The 16724-nt window shown below is 40.7% G+C and overlaps 1 protein-coding gene across 1 annotated transcript in view; it reads right to left on the reverse strand.

Annotated features, from left to right (window-relative positions):
* The window catches only part of LOC104611483 (uncharacterized), a 126037-nt gene extending 112158 nt beyond the window's left edge, over window positions 1–13879 (reverse strand). The window contains exons 1-3 of the mRNA XM_010278567.3: window positions 13443–13879; window positions 13269–13328; window positions 13047–13139 (exon numbers count right to left, since the gene is read on the reverse strand). Of these exons, the coding sequence (XP_010276869.1) occupies window positions 13047–13139; window positions 13269–13328; window positions 13443–13706 (417 nt within the window). The 5' untranslated portion in view covers window positions 13707–13879. The remainder of the gene's footprint in view (window positions 1–13046; window positions 13140–13268; window positions 13329–13442) is intronic.
* Between the last annotated feature and the right edge of the window lie 2845 nt (window positions 13880–16724).

Genomic DNA, 16724 nt, shown 5'->3' on the forward strand with positions numbered 1-16724 from the left:
CGTCAAACTCAGAATCATCCTCACTGAGTTTAGGAAAATCGTCCTCCTCTGCTACACCCCCTGTTAAACTGGCTCTCTTGTTTCTTGGATTACGTCTTTCCGGCGAGCCCAGCTCCAACACTAATACAGGTTTCCACTACAACGAGCTGAAACTCCCCGAACCTCCCCTCCCTACGTCCCTTCGAATTGAAGAAGATGATGGACCAAAGTTAGTGTCCATCACCAGTCCCTTTAGATGACCCACGTGACCACTTACATGACTTAAAATTAAATGGGCTGAGTGGGCTGGACCCAAACACACCTTTAAGGGCCTATTGAGAATCAGCTTTTGATGTAACTCGGCCCACCCCAACTGCCCTCTTATGGGCTGCAATAAAACTCTTTTTAGGCCCACTAGAACAACTCTCCCTGCGGCTAAGATAAGTTCCCTCTCTACTTGTGCCCACGTGGCCCTCTTCTCTTACCACCTTACCCCCATGCTTTTTTAAAGAAAGTTTCAGTCCTTTCTCTCCGCCTTGACTAGAACCCCTCTTATTTGGTGAAACATGTCAAGTAGCCTTCTCCCTACCTCCTCTCTCTGTCAGAACATGAGCATAAGACCTGTAGCTCACCTCCTTTTCCTCTTCTCCTAATGGCTATTTCCCCTTGGTTGCTGGTAACTTTCCTTTTGAGATATCCTTTCCCAAGAATACCATTTTAGTGTAAATGTCAGCCAGATTTGAATACACCAATCCCTTACTTCCACATAGCCTCTCTTCTTCAACCTTCTCATCCTCCTTCCTTCTCCCCTCACTCCACAAGGCAACTTCACTGGCTGTAACCAGACAAACTACATAGAGCACTCCATCTACCATCAGTTTTACTGAATGAGGGATATCTTCCAGATGCACATTACTCTAGCAAATTGCAGCTGAATGGAGGTCTTCCACAAAGGAACCTTCCAGTCTTGCCTTACATAGAGCAGCTATAGAATCAAACACCTTTGAGGTCCAAAGATGAAACGGCAGACCCAATATCCGAACTATTACTTTGTCCCTTGCATGCAGATCCTTAGAGTTTGAATGAGGGGTCCATTTTGTGATAGATACAAAAGCTGAGTTCAATTTACAACACAAAGCACAGAGTTGTAACTCCTCTCAAACTACCTCAAGCAAGGCCTTACAAGACTCAAAAGGGGATTAAGATGATAGTACAATTCGAGTTTAAGTTCTTTAACAACTCTTCTGCAACTGTCCTCCAGTTTTTTGGAGGTACTGCAAAAGTTACTATAAACTTTTTCTCCCACTCGTTCTTGAGCTCATTGCAAACCATTCTGCACTCTTTTGCTGCTTTACCCAGAATTTGTATACCTGCAACCTCTGTCTGAAGCTCTTGTTTCCTAGCTCCACCAACTCCATTCCCTACCTATAAATGTTCTTCCTTCTCAGAGCTGCTACCTTCTCCAAATCCCTCTCGTGTAAAGAAGTCCTTCAAAACATTTGACACTTCTTTCCATCCAATACCCAACTTTCCTTCAGGAAAACAAACCATTTGTTTTTTTCCTTCCCCAAAAAACTCCAGCAAAGCCACAAACCTTCCTCTAGAGTTCTTTCTCCTCTCTGCTACAAATCTCCTACCATTAACCTCTTTTGATTCTTTGCACTCTAACTTTCCACTTACCTAAACTGCTTTCTCCATTGGCTCCCAGTATTAACATACGTTGTACTTATCATTCCACTAAGAACATTTTCTCTCACAAAGTGACAATCAACCCCTATGTGTTTTATTCTCTCATGAAAAACTGGATTAGAGATGTGAACTACAGCTTAGTCGTCACAATATAGCTTCATCGGAATGGTAATCGAATACTCCATCTCCTGTAGGAGATTTCTCAGCCACACTAGTTCACAAGTTGTATGTGTCATAGCTCTGTATTCAACTTCTGCACTACTTCTTGCCACCACAATCTGCTTCTTAATCATCCATGTCACCAAGTTACCCCCAAGGAAAGTACAATAACCTGTAGTAGACCTCCTGTCAGATATAGATCCAGCCCAATCAGCATCTGTATATCCCTTTATTTCAATATTTCCACCACTCTTATATAGTAAGCCACGGCCAAGAGCTCCCTTCAAATACCTTACAATCCTTAGGACCGCGTCCCAATGTGGAACCCGAGGATTCTACATAAATTGACCCACCACACTCACTGCAAATGAGATATCTGGCCGAGTGATAGTTAGATAGTTTAGCTTGCCCACCAACCTTCTGTACCTTCCTGGATCTTCAAACTCCTCAACTTGACATTCAATTCCATGGGTGTTTCCGCTGGTTTGGCACCCAACAAGCTTGTCTCCTCCAGTAAATCAAGAACATATTTCCTCTGGCACAAATTAATACCATACTTGGACCTTGCCACTTCTATCCCTAAGAAGTATTTCAATTTGCCAAGGTCTTTTGTTTAAAAATGATCATGCAGAAATGTTTTCAACCTGTCAATCCCAGACCTGTCACTGCCAGTAATAATAATATCATCAACATAAAACCACTAACAAAATCTTCCCCGCATCAAAGTCATAGCTGAATACTGAATGGTCAACCTAACACTGTTTCATGCCAAACTTCTTCACGACTTCACTGAATATCCCTAAAAAGTATTTCAATTTGCCAAGGTCTTTTGTTTAAAAATGATCATGCAGAAATGTTTTCAACCTGTCAATCCCGGACCTGTCACTGCCAGTAATAATAATATCATCAACATAAAACCACTTACAAAATCTTCCCCGCATCAAAGTCATAGCTGAATACTGAATGATCAACCTAACACTGTTTCATGCCAAACTTCTTCACGACTTCACTGAATCTAACAAACCAAGAGTAGATTGTTTAAGTCCATAAATAGCTTTCTTGAGCCTACACACCTTACCATCCTCCCCCTGAGAAACAAACCTAGGTGGTTGCTCCATATACACCTCTTCAAAAAGATCACCATGCAAAAAAGCATTCTTAATATCAAACTGAAACAATGACCAATCATGCATAGTAGCTAGGGAGATCAAAACACGAACAAAACCAATCTTGGCAACAAGAGAGAAGGTCTCTGTATAGTCAATGCCATATAACTATGAATAACCCTTGGCAACCAACTGAGTTTTCAATCTCTCAACACTACCATCAGGCAAATACTTGACCGTGTATACCCACTTACATCCTACAGCATGCTTACCAGGGGGAAGAGTGGTGAATTCCACGTATGATTATGAGACAGAGCGGAGAGTTCTTTTTCCATTGCTTGACGCCACCCTGAAGAAATAAGGGCTTCTTAGACATCCTTAGGAACAGAAACAAAAGATAACAACGAAACAAACTATCGGTGGGAAGGAGATAGGTGAGAAACAAAAACATAATTGGAGATAGGATGAAGGGTACAACTACGTTTACCTTTCCGCATGGCAATGGGAAGGTCAAGGTCAGAAACGAGGGGTGATGGTGCTGCGGAGATCACTTCTGGGTCCGCCGACGGTGAAGAAGCTGGAGGGGCCGATGCATGTCGATGCGTATACACTTGATGGATAGGTGGCCGTGCACGAGGAAGTGGCACTGGAGGCGAAGACTTAGGCGCAGCTGGAACAAGAAGAATAGGGTCCGCAACGGGAACTGGAAGTGGAAGGAAAGAAGAAGGGGAAGAGACATCTGACCCAAAAAAGAACGTAACATCGGGACACACAAAACAACGTTGAGAACTGGGATTGTAACACTTGTACCCTTTCTGGGTCCTAGAATAACCAAGAAAGACACTTCGTAGATCATGCATCTAATTTGTCTAGTCCAGGGCTAAGGTTATGAACAAAGCACACACACCCAAAAACCCGAGGGGTAAGAGGAAAAGGAGACAATGTAGGTAACAGAACACAGAAGGGAGACTGACCATCAAGGATGGACATAGGCAATCGGTTAATAAGAAAGAAAGATGTAAGCACAGCATCACTCCATAAACGTTTGGGTACATTCATATGGTTCAACAGGGACCAAGCGGTTTTAAGAGATGGCGGTTTTTCCCTTCAGCTACCCCATTTTGTTGAGGGGTGTAAGAGCAAGAGGTTTGATGAATAATACCATGTTGTTCTAAACATTGCTAAAAGGGTGTATAAAAATATTCTCGGCCATTATCTAAACATAAGATCTTAATATGGATACCAAATTGAGTGCGGATTTCACCATGAAACTTTTGGAAAATAGAAAATAATTCACTTCTTTCTTTCATAAGATAAACCCATGTCATCCTTGAATAATCATCAACAAAAATAACAAAGTACTTGTATCCATTGTGTGACACTATTTTATTTGGACCCCAAATGTCCAAATGGACCAAAGAAAAAGGACTCGATATACGACAATCGACTCTAAGACTAAAGGAAACCCGATGATGTTTCCCATATTGACACGACTCACAATCCAAAGTAGAAAGACGACTCAATGCTGGAACAAGTTGCTTAAGTGCTTTAAGAGACGGATGACCAAGTCTACAATGCCACTAGAGAGGGGAGAGACACGACTGAAGAACTGTTGACGAACCACCACCACCACCACCATCAAAGTAATACAGTCCACCAACTTTATGCGCTCCACCAATCTTCATCCCCGTCTTGAGATCCTCAAATACACAAGATGAAGGGTAAGAGGTGATAGAGCAATTAAGAGACTTGGTCAATTTACTAACAAACATAAGATTAAGGGCATGTTCGTTTCCTCTTAACTCTTATCTCTTAAAAGGAATCATTTAACTTTACGAGAAAATTGGTCGTTCGTTTCCTCTTATCTCTTATCTCTTAAAGTGTAATCATACAACTTTTTGTTTTCCAATGATACCCCCCAAAAAGGCAAACAAAAACTATCATATATGGGGTCAAAATGAATATTTGATAATTTTCAGAATTCAAAACAACATTCTCTACATTCAGAGTTCATAGGAAAGAAAAGTTCACCAATACCAATATACCTCTTAATGTAATTATTACACTTTCAGATGTCAGACTTCAGAGCAAACGAACAGGCCCTAAAAGGAAATTTGGGAACCTACAGAACTGAAGAAAAAGATAATGAACCAATATTAACATCACCAATACCACTATGGAAGAAGTGGAACCATTAGCAAAGGTGACAATGTGGGTTGTAGAGGATGAAGAAAGTGAAAAGAACGCACCTGGAGTCCTAGTCATATGATCAGAAGCTCCAGAATTAATGATCCAGTGGAAGGGTTTGGATGCCATACAAGCCATACCTGAGTGGGCAAGCGTGGTTGTACTCGGCTGAGAAGTAGCCTAGATCAACCGCTCATATTCAGTACGTCAAATACTCATCATCTCTTGTCTAGAGGCATCTGTAGGTGGAGGTGTCTAACCGGGCAGTTGACTCCCTTGTTCCATATCACCACTAGCCACTACATGATTTTCCCAGGATGAAGGTGGGCCATGTAGATCATAGCAAAAATTAAGAGTGTGCCCATCCATACCACAATGCGTACACTTTCTCAGACCATGATTACGTCCTCTACCACGAGCTCCTCCTGAATCTCGACCTCCAACATGCCCACCACCACAACTATACATGTGTCTACCTCTACCACCACGGCCTGGCTGGCCCTAATGAGCTACTCCTCTACCACCACGGCCGCCCCCTCTGACCACCGCAAAGGCAGACCTATCGGATATGGTGGGGTTCTCTGGAGGGCCAACAGAAATCCTCCGAAGACGGGCAAACACCTCCTCAAGAGAGGGGAGGGAAGACCCACCTAGTATTTGAGCTCTCACCGGTTCATATTCAAGCTCCAGTCCCACCAGAAATCTGGTTACATCAAGTTGCTCTCTCTGTTGTTGTTGAATTTTAACATCAGATGTAAGGGGGTGATACACACTCAACTCATTCCTCAAATTTCTCAGACTAGCATAATACTCTTCAAAACTCTGGTTACCCTGCTGCAAACTAAAATACTCTTGATAGAGCTGATATACTCTAGTGGTGTTATCCTGTCTTGAGTAAAGCTTTCTTGCATGATCCCAAATTTCCTTGGCTGTGTCTAAGAACATTAAGTTTACACTAATCTTAGGTTCCATACTATTCCACAGCCAAGTCATAATCTATGCATCTTCTTACTCCCAATCACCATACTCCTGGGAATCAACTGGGGGTTTTTCTTCTCTTATATGCTTTACTTTCTTCTTGGCTCTAAGAAATAGTTCAACAGATTTGGCCCAAGGTACGTAATTTTCTCCATTCAATTTAATTGAGGTCATCTGTACATTCAAGTAGTCTTGAGGGATCATAACCGACTTATGTTCATTATCTCCCATGGCTGTAAAAATAAAAATAAAAAATAAAAAAATAAAAAAAACTCTTCCCCTCTTTTCTTTTTTCTCAACCTGCCTTACCCAGTAATCACCACACTGCACTCCAACAAACACTATACTTCACTCCTATAGTTAATTACTCACCACCATACGACTGACCATTGCTGAAACATACACTGTCACATGTTTCAGCAATGTTAATCCCCACTATTATCACTTTCGGCACCTCACAAACACATCACACACACAAGAGTACCACTTCAGCATTCCATACGACTGATACTAAGCCTTCGGCCCACTGATCTGAACCACACATCTGGACCTACCACAAAACCTATTGTTGCAGCCCTCTTCATTCCTTCGATTAGAGGGTTCTCTACCAACCACCTGAAACCACAACTTCACACCCAATCGAAGACATTAAAACCTCCAGAAGGAAGAGACGACCACTCCTTTTCAGCCCTTTTGTGAAACTCCAAAAACAAACTAGGAAAAAACTGAGAAGTTACTAGCTAGAGTGCGCTGAAAGTCAAACAGATCTGGACTGACTTAACCTGCCTCTGATACCATGTTATAATTCAGATTTGTCAGTTTCAGATCTGAACTTAAGGTAAAAGAGAGAGAGGGAGAGAAGAAGAGAAGAAGAAGAAGAAATAGAAGAAAAAAACCTGTTCGAACCAGAGAGAAGAGAAAAAAACATACTCTCTTAGGTCGGCCAGGATATATATATAGTTTACTGAATAATAACAAAAGTCTGTTGTGCCCCTATTTAAGTTGGGACACATCAGCACTAACTTAAAGACACATCACCATACTAATAAGACTCAAATGACCATTCTACCCTTATTTAGTCGACACTAACACTGTTTAATTCATAAAAGACTCCTTATCCATAACAAGATGCAGCATTTGTAGAAAGAAAGAAGAAACAGAAGACCATCAGCTTATTAAACATCCCATCTCTCCAATTTGGGAGCTCTTCATCCATCTATTCAGTTATTAATGGGCACCTCCTCCTTCAATTAGAGCTACCATTTCTTCTTGATCCTTGTCTTTTTGGTCTAGAGGCAATTTTTTTTTTTTTTTGATAAATGAGGAATACTTTATTAATATTGAAAGATTAAATCAGTACAAGCATCTCTTTCGGAGGTATGAGTTGCGACCTCCCACAAATCAAAAACAAAAAGAACAGGTTAAAGGAAAATTACAGCTGAGACCAGTATAAAGTATCCCTGTTTGTCCCTTGTTTAGCAAGACAATCAACCAAAGAATTTGCTGATTATCTAACCCAGTGTGCTCTTACACTTATGTCCCTTGTATACTATTTAAATTTCTTGATTTCATCTCTACAATACCAGGGAACAGAATCCGGATTTTGCAACCATCCCACCACCGCCTTGGAGTCTCCTTCTATTATCAAATTTACCAGGCTATACTGGTGAGCAATCTGAGTTCATTGTATTGCAGCAAGCAGTTCTGCCCTAATCATTCATCTTTTGGGGGTGGTAAGCTGTGTTTTGAGACCCTCCAGACCTAACCCAAGACCTTCTAATTTGGAGTCATGGACTCATGGTATCAAAGACTTAGAACGTTTGGGCTTAGGTGGAAACAGGGCCCAAGAGAGTATTGACACTCCAAACAGCCATAACTTTTGATCCAGGTGGTCATTTTCAGCATACAATATATCAAAACAAACGTCTCAAAAAGACTTAGAACTTGGTCAAAGCAACAACCACGCAACCCCCCCCCCCCCCCCCCCCCCCCCCCGCCCCAATCACACCCACATTTAGGTTCATTCCAAGAACCTTTACTCTCCAAGATTTGAATTTTGGAGCCAAAGATGGGGGATGAAGGTGGAATCCACCCCTAGTTCATGTCTAGGTTCAAACCAAGGCCATCTCTATAAATAGGGGTCTTGCTAAAGCCTTAGACACAACAATCCTTCTTCCAGGAGGTCTCCCAAGACATCCCAATTGTGTGAAGCCTAATAGACACTAAGTGGATGTTCCCTCTCTTGTGGAACTTCCCACAAAAGTGGAAGATAAATTCCTTTCTCTCTTCTTAAAGGATGGGGGTCTTTCAGTTTAATTGTGTTTGGGTTTGTGATCCGTTTCAGTTTGTTTCGACTGCTGCTACAGTAGTCCGAACCAGTAAGGAGAAAAAGAAAGAGAAGGAGAAGAAGAAAGAGAAGGAGAAGAAGAAGAAGAAGATGAAAGAACTGTCGAACCTGATAGACTAAACCCTATCAGTTGACCTCTTAATAGTGATTAGGCTCTAATTAATTGTATAAAGACTAAACTGCTCCCACTTAAGTATGGGACAGAGAGTCTCTAATAAGACTGCCACATAAGCACATAACTTAACAAAGGTGAGTTCTAATCTACCCTTATTCGGCTAACTCTAACACTCCCCCTCAAGCTGGAGAATATATGTCATATAATCCCAGCTTGTTACATATATAGTTCACTCTCCCTGAGCTTAAGGCTTTTGTAAACAAATTTGCCCACTGTAGAGGAGTGAGTGAAGTTTGAAGTGCAACTGATGATCCACCACCGTCAAGATATACAATCCACCAGCATCATGCCCCCCACCAATCGTCTTCCCCGTCTTGAGATCTTGAAAAACACAAGAGGAAGGGAAAAAAGTAACATAACAGTTAAGAGTCTTGGTTAATTTATTAACAGACATAAGATTTAATGGAAACTTAGGGACATATAGAACAGATGATAAAGAAAGAGAAGCCATGTCAACATTGCCAACACCACAGATGGGAGAGGAGGAACCATTGGCAAGGGTAACAGTTTGAGATGTGGAAGTTTCAGAGAGAGAAGAGAACACACCTGGAGTCCCAGTCATGTGATCAGAGGCTCCAGAGTCAATAATCCAGGGAGAGGTTTTAGATGACAGGCAAGCTATACCTGAGTGGGCAAGAGTAGCAGTAGTGTGATGTAAAGTAGACTGAAGGAACCGCTCATACTCATCACGCGGTAAACTCACCATCTCCCTCCCGAAAACAGATATAGATGTGGAAGGAGTTAGGTCTGCCTGTTGATTATCACTGACGTCAACCCCACCAGCTACAGCATGATTGGCCCATGTAGAGGGAGGGCCATGGAGATCATAACAGAAATTTACCGAATGTCCTTCCCTGCCACAGTGGGTACACTTCCTTGTAGAGTTGTTTTTTTCTTTGCCACGGCCTCCCCCTAAGTCACAACCACCACCACGGCCAAATATGGAACCACCACGACCTCCTCGGAAGGCATGTCCTCCCCCTTTTGTACCACGTCCACCTCCTCTGCTGTCACAAATGTTGATCTATCAGACTGTGTGAGATTCTCTGTCTGTCCCAAAGAAATCCTACGAAACCGTGCAAACACTTCCTCAAGTGTAGGAAGGGTAGAGCCCCCCAATATTTGGGCCCTAACTGGTTCATATTCTGATTTCAACCCCACTAAGAACCTTGTGACATCTAGTTGTTCCCTCTGTTGTTACTGAACCTTAACATCTAGAGTGAGAGGATGATAGACATTGAGTTCATTTCTGAGGTTCTTCAGACTGGCATAGTACTCTTCTAGGGTTTTAATTCCTTGTTGCAGATTAAAGTACTCCTGATAGAGCTGATATACCCTTGTAGTATTATCTTGCCCAGAATATAGCTTCTTGGCATGTTCCCATATGTCCTTAGTTGTATCTAAGAACATGAAGTTAGTACTTATTTTGGGTTCCATACTATTAACATCTGGAGTGAGAGGATGATAGACATTGAGTTCATTTCTGAGGTTCTTCAGACTGGCATAGTACTCTTCTAGGGTTTTATTTCCTTGTTGCAGATCAAAGTACTCTTGATAGAGCTGATATACCCTTGTAGTATTATCTTGCCCAGAATACAGCTTCTTGGCATGTTCCCATATGTCCTTAGTTGTATCTAAGAACATGAAGTTAGTACTTATTTTGGGTTCCATACTATTCCATAGCCATGTCATGATTTGAGCATCTTCCTGTTCCCAATCATCAAACCCTGGAGTGTCAGCCGGTGGTTTATCTTCTTTCACACGCTTCACTTTCCTCTTTGCCTTGAGAAGAACTTCCACTGACTTGGCCCATAGAACATAGTTCTCACCATTCAGTTTAATTGAGGTCATTTGTACACCTAGATAGTCAGAGGAAACCACCACACTAGGTTTCTGATCATTACAGTCATCTCCCATTGCTGCCATGATACTCTTTCAATGCTGCCTCTAATCTGAATTCCCAGTCACCAACTAAGTACTGTTGTCAGGAGTTTGATGTTCCAGAACCTACAACAGTCCCTAAACACAATGATAGATACACAAGCCTTTGTTCTTGTCCACACCACTACTGATTTCACAAAACCACGAACCATACCGACATTAATTCAGCACTTACTAACCACATGCAAGCCCTCTTATAACTACTCAATAGAGATTGTGCATAACAAGCACCACCACACAGCCATAGCTGTCACACACGGTACAGACCTGTCTAACACTTTTAAGAGGGCACTACAAGACCAAAGAGAACTCAACTAGTGCCACTGCATTACACCTTGCACCATTTGGCCACCTACAGCAGCCCTTACACCATTCCGTCACTGTAAACACAACCTGTTCTTGGAATTTTTTCCAAGAACCAGGGCAACAACCAACCTAGTTCTCTAGGTTCTGATCAGTCCTCGCAGGTTCTTGAAGATTTTCAACCCAGAAATACCAACAGCACAAAGAAAAGAGATAACCAACCTTCTTTTGAGAGCTTCAGCCAACCATTCACTGCTGAAGTCATTTTCTTAAGAAATGAGGTTCTGCGCACCAGAGAGAAAGAAGAGTTGAGATGTTTCAGGCCTAGGACGAACCAGTTTTCTCCATTGACAGCCCAGAAAAGAAAAGGAGAGAACTGAAGCACGAACTAAAGTTGTCACGAACTGAAGCAGGTCACGAACCCTGCTCTGATACCATGTTTCGACTGCTGCTACAGTAGTCCGAACCAGTAAGGAGAAGAAGAAAGAGAAGGAGAAGAAGAAGAAGAAGAAGAAGAAGTAGAAGAAGATGAAAGAACTGTCAAACCTGATAGACTAAACCCTATCAGTCGACCTCTTAATAGTGATTAGGCTCTAATTAATTGTATAAAGACTAAACTGCCCCCACTTAAGTATGGGACAGAGAGTCTCTAATAAGACTGCCACATAAGCACATAACTTAACAAAGGTGAGTTGATTAATCTACCCTTATTCGGCTAACTCTAACACAGTTCAAGGCTCAACTTGCGAGAGGTCTATGTCTGTGTAGTTCCAATTCATGGTCTTGGAATTTGGGAATATAGCGTTCAAGTTGGTCCTTGTATTTCTTTTATGCTTGCATAGTTTTGGATTAGCCGTGCATTGGCTCATACCCATACGGTTCTAATATGATCCAATGAATATGGAGAGTCCCTTTAGTCATAATTCTCCACATTGTTTATTTTCCCCAATCCCCTTTAATCATTCATTTTTTGCTCACTTGGTTAGGAGTAGTCTCCTTTTTTTTTCTTATCAATAGCTGATAAGTTCATTAAGATTAAAAGACAGGTACAATAAAGTACAAAGGGAGAGGTAAACACTCTTAACTCTCCAAAAACCAGAACACAATTACAACACTGCCCAAAATAAACTTGGTTATTAGGAGTAGTCTCCTTTGTCTATTTGGTTATTTGCTTGCATCCTCTCACATGCTCATGCATCATGTAGAATTGCATCTTCTTACTTACATTTCTTCCTCCTTTATGATTATGTTCATGTTCCCATACATCATGTAGGAATGCTAGTTTACTTGTTCCTCTTAACATGCCCATACATCATTTAGATATTAGTATTGCACTTATTTCTATTAAAGTACTTGCTTTATAACATGCCATGTAGGATTGCATTTAGGCATATAGACTAGGACTTGGTCTTTTTCGGGGACCAATGAGGAGCACAATGCTCTATTTCTCTAGACTTTTCTAGTGGGTTTTGAGCAATGACTGAGGTATCCCCTATTTTATTTCATAAGTTCATAGTTTATTTGCATAATGGTTATTTTAAGGCTTATTGATTAAGACATGAAGGAATGAAATAGAGGCCAGGGTTTCGACTTGGGGGGGGGGGGGGGGGGGGGGGGTGCCTAACCCCTTCCACATCCCTTACCTAGACCAGTTAGATTCAGTTATTTTGGAGTCATTTATTCCACCTCTTTTTCATAATTTTTGTATAAAAATTAGGTCGTGACTCCTTCCCCCTAGACTTCCATTGTGGCCCCACGCCCAGGTCAGCCACCATAGAAATCAACTTTCCTGAATTATAATTACAAAGGCTCTATTTATAGACTTAACATAAGAACTCGGATGTCACTTTACATACTACAATTTGGACTAGGAAACTAACCCTAAACAACTCTAAAGCTAGCTTAACGTAAAGAAACTAGGAATTACTAAAAATGGTAAATAATGATTTTACTATAAATAGTAATTATGGGAATTAGTACAAGTAAATCCAACTAACCAAACACTCGAAATACATTCCCATACATGTTCCATCATGAAAACTTGAATTTTATATAGCAGAATTGTATATGACAGAACTCTGAATCTCAATATACGAATACAATTCTGCTTTTTCGATATCTTCTACATTAACAAGGCCGAAACAGAATGTTTTAGATGGCAAATATATATATATAGGCATACCATGAGAAGAGACGGTGCCAAAGAAGGATCAACCGAATTATAAACTGCAAGCTTCGGGAAAACATGATGAATTAACTGCTTCTGGGAGCTTTTCTGCAATGAAATTTAAAAAAAAAAAATGAAAATGAAAATACAAATGAAATTTCATGTTAATAACATGGGAATGGTATGTTTGTGAGTGAGAGAGTGAGAGAGAGCAATTGTACATCAACTAATAATTACCTGATCAGATGTTGCAGCAAGCTCATGAATGCTCCTAGCAAGTTGTGAATATGAAACCGGCTGAAAAGACATCAGCTTCAGTAATGCCGACTAAATGTGCTATTAAGCAACTGGTTTATGATGGTGAATTTATTTGGGGTAGGAGTGGAGAGAGAAGTAGCTCATTGGTCCTACCTTTTTCTTTTGTTTCTGGGGCATAATGTTGGTTCTGACGGGATTCAAAGCTTTGGCGACAGAAATGGTCTCGGATTGGATCTGCATAAAGGTGCTTTTCTTCGGCTTTCGATCTGTTGGTGCTGCCGGTTTGCCGAGTGTAGAAGGAGGAGCCGCCGCAAAATTGATTTTGGGACTGGTGGCTGACGCAGTGGAGGAGGTGGAAGGCATCGGCGATGGGTCTGCCGTGATGAGATCCATGAGCGTCGTCCCAGAAGAATCCATCCTCTCGTCCGGACAGATTCTCCAAAAGGAGTCTGATGAGAGTGAAGCCGAGTTTGCTCAGTGAGAGAGAAACATCGAAGAAGTTTGAATAAGCAAGCCGATAGAGTAGCCTAGGACCGAGGGTCGCCAGCAGAAGTAAAAGAAGTTGAAGAACAGAAAAGAACTTTGTGCTCGTTTGGCAGGGCTAAAGCGCAGCGGCTTCTGGCTTTCCGAAGTGGGCCCTACACGAACAGCCCAAATTGGCCGCCATTGTCTCAACATTGTGTGATCGTGTTTATCGGTGGGACATATGTATGAATTCATGGCATTAGAATTATTGTAATTATTAGTAAAACTTTTTTCAATATTTAGATACATTCTTATATCAGACTTTCAAAAATTTAACATCCGTAATTACCTTATTAATACAATACAAATTACTGTCATTTCACTGATTCGTGTGTCATTTTGTTGTCTTTGTTTTATTGATTTTTTTTATTTCATACTTTTCCGACCCATTTGAGTGATATATGGGACCTTGACAATTACTCCAATGATAGTTGGTATCTGATAGAAGCTCATACCCATACAATTGACCCTCATCTAATAACACAATGAATAACAATAAAAATATCATAAAAGATATGCAGGTTGATAATTCCCAAGTCCATGAGGCTGATGATACATCTGATGATGATTCCATTGAAGACAAACCCCCAAAGGTCAAGTATCCCAAACAAGCAAAAGTGAGAAATCTACTAACAAACTTGCAACGATTGACATAGGCATGTCATGCTATCAAGTCACTGTGGGTGAAACGTGATTAGGTGGAATTGGAGGGATGCCTAAGTGGGGTTATAAACAAAGTCCATCATGACATTCTGAATGGAACCCTCCATCAACAAGAAGAAAGTTCATCCTACTTCAATGTTCAAGACATAGTAGTCTAACTCAATGAAATGAGAAGTGAATAGGCAACATGGAAGAAAATCATGTCCACACCAATGACCATCTCTACGCCCAATTGAATGAGATTGAAAGAAAATGGACTATCATGAAGTCAACCATGTGTACCTCCACCAACATCTAAGCCTAACTAAATGAAATAGAGGACGAGTGTGTGATCATGAAGAAAGCAATTACCAATCCAACTAGTACCTCAATCATGCTCACTCCATCCCATATCAAAATTTGGGACCCAACTCCCTATTCGGGCACTCACAAGTCACGATGCTTAGGAGCTTGATAATTTCTTGTGGCAAATGAAACAATATATTGTTGCAACTAACATTAATAATAAAAACGATTTGAGTATATACAACTATCATGTATTTGATTGATGTTGCTATATCATGGTGGTGTAGAAGATGTACTAACAATGATAATTGTGCTCTTATTGATAAACAATTATCCATGTGCTTATGATGCTATATCATGTTCAACCAACATTTGACAAATAATTATCCTAAAAGAGAAGCTAAATGCTCTTATTGCCAAACTCAATAACAATGAGTAGAGTGACGAGGAATGGAGTACACAATTGCCTAGAGTGGACACCCTTCAACTATTCAATACCATGCTAAAAAAGGAGTTACATCTAAACTTTGTCATTTCATATCTATTTTTAAAGCCAAATAATTCAATTCAATCATTTCAAATGAACTAGAATAGCTCAAAGTTGTCAACATAGATGCCAAACCCATTAAAGGCATGGCTTGCTAAGTAAGACTCCAAATTGACACAATCTCTCCATTATTCATACGACCATTTTCAATGTTGTCTTATGCATAAACTTTTTGACATAAAGAAAAGGTGGCACCAACTCCATACCTAGACACCTTGTTGATGCTAGACAAACATTCCCCTATTAATTACCATGATAGCAGTGAATGACACATTGAAGAAGCAGATCCCAACACTTCAACTCCAACTAGAAGCAATATTCACTACTACAAGAACTGAACAAGACGTTATAAGGAATAAGGCTTTGTTAGCACCATTATTGCGACAATAGAAACCACAACCTCCAACTAGTGGACCCAAGAGAAGACCCTAGGCCTGTCCCAGAAGACCTTATCCACCCTCACCAAGCACAAACCTTTACCAAGGGGAGAGACTCGGCCACCATGGGAATCAAAGGTAAGCCATCCCTAAATAAAGGCCATACCCATATTTAAACCAAAACTAACCACCATAGCAGCCTTGTGGGGAAATAACCTTAAGTAATTGCCAATAAAGACTAAGACCAACAATCCCACAATCCAAACTTTACTTTTGTTTAAAGAAAATCCTTAATACTAGTGTAAAGAATTTTGGACCCCACACGACTTATCTTCAAATAGTTATCCAAGGACTTAGTTAAAACCTTAGCTATAGATACCCCAAGGAAGAACCTACAAACCTACCACCTAAGCATGTGCCTAGGCCTTGGTAAAGTAAATGTTTATGGAGCAACTAAAGAATCTCCCTTCCTTATGGGTGGAACTAGTGATCAAGTTGAAGCAGATCATTGAAGTCGTATATCAAATTAAGTGGGGGAGACTATCACAATTGATAACATGCTATCCAAACGTCATAGTGTGTATCTTGGGTGGGCATTATATACATTTTGTATATAGGAATGCCAATGATATTATTGTAATTATCTGTATGACTTTTTAAGATTTGATGTATTCTCTTGCCAAATCCCCAAAAGTTTAGCATCCTCTATAAGGGGAGGTGAGTAATCAAGAGCAAATTGAGATATAAAGGTCAAGTATGGAGGCCCCTAACACATAAATAGTGTATACGCACTTACCTTATTAATGCAATACAAAGTGTCATTTCACTAACTCGTGTCTCATTTTTATTGCCTTTGTTGTGTTGTTTTTTCTTTTTTATTTCATATGCTTCTTTGACCCATTTAAGCACTACACACAAGGCCTTGACGTTTAGCCCCATGATAGTTTAGTCATTTGAAAGGATGTCTGCTTCACCCTCTTGGGCCCGTTTGGAAGGATTAAGCTGAAATTTTTCTTGGGATAACCATAACTTCCCATT

Source organism: Nelumbo nucifera, chromosome 3 (assembly GCF_055504915.1).
Source record: "Nelumbo nucifera cultivar China Antique chromosome 3, China Antique-T2T, whole genome shotgun sequence".
Lineage (NCBI taxonomy): Eukaryota > Viridiplantae > Streptophyta > Magnoliopsida > Proteales > Nelumbonaceae > Nelumbo > Nelumbo nucifera.